We start from the raw sequence: 11,010 nt of genomic DNA, 5'->3' as shown, positions 1-11,010 counted from the left end.
GGGCTCTGTGCTGACAGCACAGAGCCTGCTTGGGATTCTCTGTCTCCCCCTCTCTCTGCTCCTCCACCCCCCTCCCCCCAAATAAATAAACATTAAAAAAAAAGTTCTTATAAAAAAGATATAAAAAATGAATGGGATTGTGTGAAAAAGAAAAAAAGGAAAGGAAAATGACGTATCCATTTGTATTCCTATTGTGAGTACAGTGCTGTGTAAGAAGGCTCTGGATAAATGTTTGGTAATGACAACAAGCAACAGAAACATGAGGAGCTAGCTAGACGAAAATTACATATGTATAAAGTTAACTGTTTGTTTTTTTTTTTCATAAAGTTAACTTTTTAAAACAGGGAGCTGGCTTATAAGGTAGTATTTTCATTCTTATACACTATTACTCAACTAATGTTGACTAAGAACTTACTCTGTTTCAGGCAATATGCTAAGTGGTTGGGATGCAGAAACAAATACAGCAGAGCACTTCTTTCTCAGAAAGAAGTCGTTTGGAGAGTTGTTTGCTGTTGTTTGGAGAGATAGCTGGAGAGAATAGTCTATCCTCCACGTAAAAGAATCAACACTTGAAAATGCTCATCTCATTATAACTAACACACACATACAGGTCTGTATAGCTGTGTTTAATTTTTGTTTTATACTAATGAGATCATACCATACATATGAAGCAACAAATTGTTTTTCATTAGATAATGTATCAGAAATATCTTTATAAATAAGTACATATAGGGGCACCTGGGTGGCTCAGTCAGTTGAGCATCTGACTTCGGCTTAGGTCAAGATCTCACAGCTTGTGAGTTCGAGCCCCACATTGGACTCTGTGCTGACGGCTCAGAGCCTGGAGCCTGCCTCGGATTCTGTGTCTCCCTCTCTCTCTGCCCCTCCCCTGCTCACGCTGTCTCTCTCTACTTCAAAAATAAATAAACATCGGGGCGCCTGGGTGGCGCAGTCGGTTAAGCGTCCGACTTCAGCCAGGTCACGATCTCGCGGTCCGTGAGTTCGAGCCCCGCGTCAGGCTCTGGGCTGATGGCTCGGAGCCTGGAGCCTGTTTCCAATTCTGTGTCTCCCTCTCTCTCTGCCCCTCCCCCGTTCATGCCTGTCTCTCTCTGTCCCCAAAATAAATAAAAAACGTTGAAAAAAAATTTAAAAATAAATAAATAAATAAATAAACATTAAAAAAAATAAAAAAAAAATAAGTGCATATAGTGCTATCTCCTTCTTTTCCATGGTTATGTAAGGGTGAATGTCATAATTTACTCATTTCCCACTAAATAGGTTGTTATTCTAAGTGTGTAGGCTGCAATGAACCTGTATCTTTACATACCCTTGCTGGCTTTTCTATAGGATAGATTCTTCAAATTGGGATTTCTAGATGTTTGCTTGTCTTTTAATGCTGTCAAAATGTTTTGCCTTCCAAGAAGTTGCTTATTTACATACTTGTCAACTATTTGAATAAGTATTTCCCCATACTATTACCAACACTATATATTATTAATCCTGTATGTTATTAAATTTGTAATCTCAAGGTCATGAATCTCTTTGTTTTTAAATTTTGCATTTCCTAAACTATTAGTGGGATTGTCCACCTTTTTAAAAATAAATTTATTGGCTATTATTCTGTGAGTGTCCTTTGTATATCCTTTGCCCATTTTTCTATCACGTGTTTCATTACCAATTTTTAAGAGTTCCTTAGCTTTTTGTGATACTAACCCAGTGTGTATTGCAAGTGTTTTTCTCTGTCATTTGTATTCTAATTTTGTTCATGGTGGTTTATGTAGAACTGAAGTTTTCCTTTTCTTTTTTTAAAATGCTTATTTATTTTGAGATAGAGAGTGAGTAGGGGAAGGGGAGAGAGAGAGAGAGAGAGAGAGAGAGAAAATCCCAAGCAGGTTCTGTGCTGTCGGCACAAGGCCTGACGTGGGGCTTGATCCCACAACCCTGGGATCATGACCTGAGGTGAAATCAAGAGTCAGATGCTCAACTGACTGAGCCACCCGGGCTCCCCATAGAACTGAAGTTTTCATGTTTCATGTAATCATATCTGTCACTTCTTTTCATGTGGGTTCTGATTTTTATATTTTGCTTCAGAAGGACCTCTCCACTCTAAAATAATAAAAATAGGGGCACCTGAGTGGCCCAGTCAGGTTAAGCCACTGACTCTTGATTTTGGCTCAGGTCATGATTTCATGGTTTGTGAGACTGAGCCCTTTGCAGTCAGCACAGAGCCTGCTTGGGATTCTCTCTCCCTCTCTCTCTGCCCTCCCACACTCACATGTGCTCTCTCTCTCTCTCTCAAAATAAATAAATTAAAAATAAAATAAAATAGGGGCGCCTCGGTGGCTTGGTCGGTTGGGCGGCTGACTTCGGCTCAGGTCATGATCTCACGGTCCGTGAGTTCGAGCCCCGCATCGGGCTCTGGGCTGACCGCTCAGAGCCTGGAGCCTGTTTCAGATTCTGTGCCTCCCTCTCTCTATGACCCTCCCCTGTTCATGCTCTGTCTCTCTCTGTCTCAAAGATAAATAAACGTAAAAAAAAAAAAAAAAAAAAAAAAATTAAAAAAAAAAATAAATAAATAAAATAAAATAATAAAAATAACCTCCCATGTTTTCATCTAATACTTTTATGGAATTAAAAAATGTTTAACTCTTTAATCTAGCTGGAATTAATTTTTGTATGTAGAGGGAGGTAAGGAGGTACCTCCCCAATTCTAGCACTGGCCAATGGGTAGACAATTTTCTTGATATAATTTGTTTAAAATTTAGAAGAAAGCTCTGAAAGGCAGGATCAGTTCCACATGAACCATACAGACTGAAAGAAATTATTACTATTGAATCAGAATATATGTTGTACAGACAAACAAAGCTCTGGTATTATCAGTGCTATCATCCTAGACGCAGTTATAAGGGAGTCTACAAGTACATTATCAGGAACTCTCCAAAAAGTGGCATTTCTAGGAAACAACTTTGTGTTAGTATGCTTGTTTGTACATGGTTCATTTAATGTGATACTTGGGCAAATAGGTGGAAATAGTAAAAAACAAAAACAAAAACAAAAAACAAAACCCAAAAAACCAGAAAAGATATTGAATGGTATGGAGGCTATCACTCTGGGCTGGCTAGCCCAACAATCATTTCTAATCCCCTCTCCCTTGCTTGCCTACACTGCAAATGGAAAAGTTGACATACTTGATTTCCCACCTTCCTTCTCAACCAGGATGGCCATGTGACACAGTTCCAGCCAATGGTTATAAGTGCAAGTCTTATATCTGATATGTCTGGCCCCATCCTTCCCACTTTTCCTTCTCTGAACACACAAACCTGATGGCTGAACTGCAGCAGACATCCTGTGTTCTGGAGAAACTGGCCCCTCTGCTAAGGATGGAGAGGAGGCAGAAAAAGCCTGAGTCCTTGATGACACCAGTAACACACCAGCCCTGGTCTACCTGAAGACGTTTAATTATGCAAGATAGTTAAATATCATAATTCCTAAGTCACTGTTAGACAAGTTTCCCGAAGCTAAAAGTATTTTTAATTAGTACAAATGATGTGAACCCCATATTCTGGGAACAGTGAAACAAAACAGTTTTAATATTTCTTACTAATGCATTCATGAAATTATCATAAATTAATTTCTAGGGATTATTTTTTTATAAAGACTTACAAAGAAACAATTTAAAATGATAGAATTTATTTTAATATATTGATATATATGTATGCACATATACTATTTTAAAAATAAGCATGTGAAGTATAATTGTTATAAAACATAAGTCAGCCTTAATTTAATATTATCAGAGTAAAAGAGCATGTATAGAAGTCAATATAACATTTTTGCATCTGCCTTTCAAAGTTAGAATACACAAAAGATTTAGCACATTGTATTTTATCTTATTTCAGTCTTCACATTATCATCATTGGGTATAAATACCCTTAGGAATGTGCCAACTTATAACTTACATTCAAATAACCCAAATCTCTTAACAGTTATTAAAGTACCATTAAATCACCTAAAATGAGTCATCTAAAAAAATACTGGCCTAAATTAAAACCCTGAGGAATTAAAATCTTTTTACACAATAGTTTTGGTTAAGTGCGATTCCATGTTTGACTACTTTATTTAAGGTCATACTTGGTAAGGCATAGTAAAAATAAAATCTACATAAGTTACAGTCTAAATCTATATTTCATTTCTTTCTACAAAGTTGTTTTGTTTCCCCAAAAAAGTTTTTGCAAGTCATTCTGGACCTCTTCACTACCTGCTGGCATATCTGCTTTATATACAGTAGTTAAGATTTGTGCACTAAGCTGAGCTGCCTTTACATGGTAGTTCAGACAAAATGCACCTAAACAACTACATGCTAGAGAGTTCATGTCCATGCTCCACCATGGCCTGAACAAACTGCTTGAAGACTCGATCCATGTAAGTGGACTGCCTTGGCCAGATTCCCTCCAGAAAACCAATATGGCCTCCATAAGAAGTAAGGACCAAAGCAACATTAGGGTTTTGCTTGGCAGTTTCAATTGGAATAGCTTGGGGAAAAAAAAAAAGATAAGGGAAGGGGGGAGGTAAGAGAAGGAAAGGAGAAAGGAAAATATATAATTATTACTGGTTCCTGTTAGGAATAGTGCATGCTTTTATCATTTTTAATCATTATAAACTGAAACACCATTACATAAATAAATATTTGTAATTAGTACAGCTAATGGAATAAGTCTACTTTATATCAACCATCTACATTCTTTTTCTTTTTTAATTTTCTAAATATTTATTTATTTTTGAGGCGGGGAGGGGCAGAGAGAGAGGGAGACACCGAATCTGAAGCAGGCTCCAGGGCTTCAAGCTATCAGCACAGAGCCTGACACAGGGCTTGAACTCATGAACCATGAGATCATGACCTGAGCCAAAGTCTTAACTGACTGAGCCACCCAGGCTCCCCACAGCCATATGCATTCTTATAACAGATCATGTTTACAGTTACGTACTGAACCATCATTTTTGGAAGAATCAATCCAAGTGTTTAATCATAACATAAAAGTATAAAAAGGCCTAGTCTTGTTTTGAGAAATTAAAGTAAGGTAATGCGAGGAATGGTGAATACTTACATTATGCTATAAGATTCCCACTTAGGTATTACACCAGGAAAAACAAAAAAGCAACAACAATCTTCTCACCTTTGTAAGAGTTATAAATTCATTATGTATGACTTTGGTTAATTTTACATGAAGTTAGATTCCTGAGGGGCCAATACAATTGTTGGCAATATTAAGGACTCAAAATCAAACAACGATTTATGTAGTAAAAATATATACAGATAGCAAAAAAGAGTGGAATAAAATATTCCCAAGTGATAACAGTGTTTATATTTGGGTGGTTAAACGTTGGTGATTTTTCTTTTTCTTCCTTGTCTGAGTTTCTATTCATAGTAAGGAGAAAGAAAAATTTTATTTTGAAAATATAGTTGCAATATTTAAATAATTCACTCGCAATGACAATCTTTTCATATACTCTACAAAATCTATTAAAGGATGTGAATTAAAGTTGTTTTATTCTTATTTCTTTCTCCCACACTTGGAGTTCAGTAAACTGTTTTGATTTAAGATCTATAGTGAATCACTACCTGGCATAAGAAGTGTTTTAATTTCAGATACTGCTAAATCTTATCTCCTTAATTAAGGTAACGTGGTTGTTGCAGTATTTAGACCTTCATATCTTGGGTAGAGTCTTAAAGGTAAATTAGCTAATTAAAGGTAAGATCTCCCTACCCCCATACCCTTCTAATGAAGGAAAGGAAGCTGACACACTCTAGGAGAACTGAGACCCTTCCAAGGGTCTTGCTGCTGTGCCCAAACTGCCTGTTCAGATGATGCTCTGTTTGACCTTCACAACACTCCCTGAAGAATAAACTTAGAGACTCTAAATCAAGGCCTGGCAAGCCAAGCCCTTGCCCAAAGGGGTTCTGAACTCTTATCCTTAGCCGGCCCCACCTAAAGAAGCGTACTTCCTATCTTGGGATAAGGTGTGTGAGCTTAAGGGGAGGGGCAGGTGAAATGACATACTATTTTTGTTTTTCCTTTTTCACCTCACATTAAAGGCTTCAATTTAGAATGCTTCATTTGCCTCTGATGAAATTATTATGAGCTCCAATTTCACACTCTGGATACACTCAGGAATTTATAACACCGATAGTTACAGACATACCAGAAGAACAAAAGGCTGTGCCACGTTTGAGTCATGTGAAAGATGCTGGCTGCCTGCGCTCTCAGAATGCAGACAATTGTCTCCTATTTCAATGTGGCAAGACTATCTTAAGGGCTTGGGAAAGAATAGGAAATGAGTTTAAATTTCAATCAAATGGGGCAGGTTAAAATGCTGGGAAGTTTTTGTTGGTAAAAGAAGGGTCTGTGAAATATTAAAAAAGAAGGAGAAATAGTAGACTTTCTTAATCCAATGAATATAGGCTAAATAACCACCATGCAATTCAACTAATACTAAAGTTCACTGTTTCATTTCTTGGTATGTGGTGAAAGGCCAAAAAGTTCCAGCCATCTAAAATTACTTGTGATTAATCATAAATCACATATAAAAATGACATCTCCTGCAGAGATGATAGGTGATTTTTATTTTTATACACTTTGGGGATTTTCTGAAATTTTGACACTACACATGTGCTGTGTTTGTAATCAGATTAATTTTTTTTTTTTTAATGAAGTACTTGGGAATATGTTTTTAAAGTGTTTAGGGGAGAAATGAGAACAAAAATGTATAAAAAGCTTTGTGAAATTTCATTAGAAAAAAATTAGAGATTGAGTCTACTGATCCTTATGATGACTTCTAATCATCTTGTATTGCTTCAGTATACCAGCCCATGCATATATATCTTTGCTACCAAATGCATATTTCTTTTTAATTTTTTTAATGTTTTATTTATTTTTGAGACAGAGACAGAGCATGAACAGGGGAGGGGCAGAGAGAGGGAGACACAGAATCCAAAGCAGGCTCCAGGCTCTGAGCTGTCAGCACAGAGCCTGATGCGGGGCTCGAACTCACAAACTGTGAGATCATGACCTGAGCCGAAGTTGGACACTTAACTGACTGAGCCACCCAGGCGCCCCCCAAATTCCATATTTCTTAAATTAAGAAGGCAAGAAAGTTGATTTGGGCATAATTTTTTTTATACGGTATCCAGGGGGGAAACAAAGACTGTTTCTTTTCAGATGGGACCGAATGTGCTACACTCATTGAGATATTCAAGGACGTCATGTTTATAAGGTCTCAAGTTTTCTTCCAGGTTAAAAGGGGGAAAAAATGTCAGTCTTCTGCTTAAGAAGCTCAGGAAGAAAAGCCAAGTGATGACAATAGACTTGTAAGGCAAAGAGTTCGAGCCCCACGTCAGGCTCTGTGCTGACAGCTCAGAGCCTGGAGCCTGCTTCGGATTCTGTGTCTCTCCCTCTCTGCCCTGCCCCTGCTCATGCTCTGTCTCTGTCTCTGTCTCTCAATAATAAATACATGTTAAAAAAAAAAATTACAGAAGAACAAGTTATAAAAAATGAGAACAAGCAAAATATTTCAGTCATAATTGATTCTAAACCTCTCACAATTAACTAGATAAGCGTCTGTGAAACTTTTTAAAGTGATCTCAGAAATTTAGATATAAATTATGAGTAGTAATTTTTTTCTATTCCAGTGGAAAACATTTTATATGTCTGATATTTTACTTCTCATTACTGTATTTTCTTAAAGAGAACAGTGTTTTAAAACTGTTAATTCAGGGGTGCCTGGGTGGCTAAGTCAGCTGAGCATCCAATTTCGGCTCAGGTCATGATCTTATGGTTCACAGGTTTGAGCTCCGCATCAGACTCGATGCTGTCAGCACAGAGCCTCCTTCGGATCCTCAGTCCTCATCTCTCTCTGCCCTTCCCTGCCCTGGCGTGCATGTGCCTTCTCCCTGTCTCCCTCAAAAATAATTAAAATTTAAAAAGAACCCAGTTAATTCATGTCAAAATGTATACAAACAAGTTAATTTTACCATGACTTGGTGAGAAAACATCATCCACAGAATTCAGACACAACACTGGAATTCCTACTGATTTTAGTCTACGATTAGGGCTGGCGTCAGTATAATAATCATCAATTGTTCGGTATCCAAACATGACTGAAGTGAATCTCTTATCAAACTCTCTAATGGATTTAGCCTGAAAAATAAAAACAGATTATTTCTACTCCTGGAATCCAAAGAGGAAATAAAAATATTAAATAAAGTTTCTCTCCTACCTTCATGACATGATCCATGTCGATTTGTTTTACAAACATATGCCGGTGCCTGCAACAAAATAATTTTAAAGGTAAAAAATTAAGGTAAAAAAAATTGAGGATATTGCTATCTCAATCAGACCTAAAATACAAAATAATAAATAACAAAACAGTCTAACACTGTTTTATGTTAGGGCACAAAGTTGGTACTCAGTAACTATTTACTTAATCAGACTTAAGTACATTGATATTTATCCTAAAGACATTTTTTAAGAGTACTTTTTTCTTTACTGAAAGATATTATAACTAGTTTTGTAATAATAAATGTAAATATCGTTTCATAACAACTTGTACCTACACACTGTTGCTGTTAAATCAATTTGGCCAAAAAGGCCTTACTTAAGCCAGAAGCTTTCAATTGGATAAACCACTTGAAGACATTATTTTTAAGCTGCTATATTGAAAATTAAAAGTTATATTTTGTGTGATTATTTTTTAACTGGTGGTCATTTTTCTTTCTTTTTAAACATATTTTATTTATTTATTTATTTATTTATTTAATTTTAAGTAAGCTCTACACCCACTGTGGGGCTTGAACTCATGACCCTGAGAACAAGAGTCGCATGCTCTACCGACTGAGCCAGCCAGGCAAACCTAAATAGTGATCATTTTTCTTATATAACTGATACTTTAATTCAGATCATTCACTTTTCTTACTACTGTGCCCCATTTCAGTGATGAGTAATTAGTGATCTAATTTTTAAATATTTTAATCAATATTTTATACTCAACATCTGTAATTTAATAAGTAGGTTAAGTTTAATCCAATGTTTAATGTCAACTTTTGGGATAGCTATGGTTTTCAAGAAGTCATGTACCAATTAACTATACTTTTTATTTAGCATTTATATTACATTGATCAATTCACCTAAAAATAGATGGTAATAGTCATCAAAATAGAAACAGAGACACCTCTGTTCTTTGTTATCACACCAATTTAAATGTTAGAAGATACACAAACAATTCCAGAAAAACTAATGCAAACATAGTATTCTGATAATCTTAAGAAATGTGTGGGCTGAGAGTATCCAAGTGCATTTTCCTAAGCTTCTAAAACATATCATGTTTGCAAGCATGTGCTTAAGAAACTACATTATTCAGCACTAATAACACTTAATAACATTGCTTACTACCTAGGAAAGAATTCGGTACTGATAAGATTGCAATAGGCAGAAGAACTAGGGAAACAGAGTATAATGTTACTCAACACATTCAATGCTAATGCTTTTAGTCCTTTAGAATAATTTAGAACAGTGATCTTCAAAGTGGGGACACATACCCTACAGGTTGTACAAGACAGTGCACTGGGATACAGAAAGAAAACATTACAACTTTTACCTATATTTTTAGCTTATACTTAAAATATTTATTTTTTGTATATATTTATAACAAAGAATATTTGGGTTAGTAAATGCATATAATGCAAACATAAATATACAAGTATTAGCAGTGTTATACTTTACAACTTTTTTCTGTTGGCGCATGTAATCCAAAAAGTTTGAAGATGTCAGATGTTAAAAGATGACTCACTTATTAACTGAAGACTGGAGGCAGGTTGTCAAATAGTAATTAAAAAGCAGCCAGTTGAGTGGTTTCTCCAACGACTCAGAGCAAGCAAAAGTATTCCAACCAACTGAAAAAGTTGCAGCTGCCTTCAATGGAGTTTTTGGCCCAATTTTGCCTAAGTAATTCAAAAGCAGCATACTAAAATGGGGAGAAACAGGAAACTTAGTGATGAATTTGTTGTATCTCTCCAGACATCTAATTTCTTTTTTTTAAAGCTTAATTTAATTTATTTTGAGAGACAGAGAACAAGCGGGGGAGGGGCAAAGAAAGAGGGAGACAGAATCCTGAGCAGGCTTGCACTATCAGCGCATTGGCCGACAGGGGGCCTGAACTCACAAACTGTGAGATGGTGACCTGAGCTGAAGTCAAGAATCGGACACTTAATCGACTGAGCTACCCAGGTGCTCCCAACAGAATGTTTCTAATGTCCAGGCCACATAGATTATCAAAATGATATTGATAACAAAATGATAATGATAATGATTAAAAATATACAAATCTTTGGACCTCAGTCTCTAGGTGAATGTTTAGTTTTAGTATGTGAGGGGTGTTTCAGGCAAACTTTTCTATAATTAGCCACACAGTAAATATTTTAGGCCTTCCTGGCCAGTCTCTGTCACAAATACCCAACTCTATGATTGTATTGCAAAAGCAGCTGTAGACAATATATAGGTGAATGGACATGGCTGTGCTCCAACAAAACATTCTGCATGGATGAAATTTAAATAAATTTCACGTAATTTTCACATGACATGAACTATTCTTCTTTTGTTTTTTTTTTCAATCATCTAAAAATATAATAACCATTCTTAGCTCTTGGACTGTACAAAAACAGACAGATTGCCAGATCTGACCTGCGAGCCATGGTTTGCCAACCCTTGGCATAGATGAGAGAGCAAGAAGGAGTGGTTTTTCAGATGTGGCTGCACATTGGAATCACCTGTGGAGCTTTCAGAACTATTACAGATGTCTGGGTTTAACCCTGGAGATTGTGAGTAATGGGTCTGTGTGGGCATCCTGGTTGCCTCTGAGCCCTTGCCCTCTAAAGTAAGTCTCGAAAGGGCTTCCTAGTGTAGTTAGACTTTCTGAGTTATGGAAGAGCTTTTGGCCCCCAAATCACTTATTTTCTCT

The 11,010-nt window shown here is 36.4% G+C and overlaps 1 protein-coding gene across 2 annotated transcripts in view; it reads right to left on the bottom strand.

The window, feature by feature from the left end:
* Window positions 1-3,726: 3,726 nt before the first annotated feature.
* Window positions 3,727-11,010, bottom strand: part of ABHD3 (abhydrolase domain containing 3, phospholipase) — a 38,243-nt gene continuing 30,959 nt past the window's right edge. For both annotated transcript variants that reach the window (XM_049619671.1, XM_049619672.1), the window contains 4 exons: window positions 9,844-10,017; window positions 8,275-8,323; window positions 8,030-8,195; window positions 3,727-4,532 (listed from right to left, as the gene is read on the bottom strand). In XM_049619671.1, the coding sequence (XP_049475628.1) occupies window positions 4,354-4,532; window positions 8,030-8,195; window positions 8,275-8,323; window positions 9,844-10,017 (568 nt within the window). In that variant the 3' untranslated portion in view covers window positions 3,727-4,353. The remainder of the gene's footprint in view (window positions 4,533-8,029; window positions 8,196-8,274; window positions 8,324-9,843; window positions 10,018-11,010) is intronic.

This window comes from Panthera uncia, assembly GCF_023721935.1.
Source record: "Panthera uncia isolate 11264 chromosome D3 unlocalized genomic scaffold, Puncia_PCG_1.0 HiC_scaffold_8, whole genome shotgun sequence".
NCBI classification, from domain to species: Eukaryota; Metazoa; Chordata; class Mammalia; order Carnivora; family Felidae; genus Panthera; species Panthera uncia.
The sequence above is the reverse complement of the archived record's forward strand: the minus strand, read 5'-3'. Positions and strand labels throughout refer to the sequence as shown.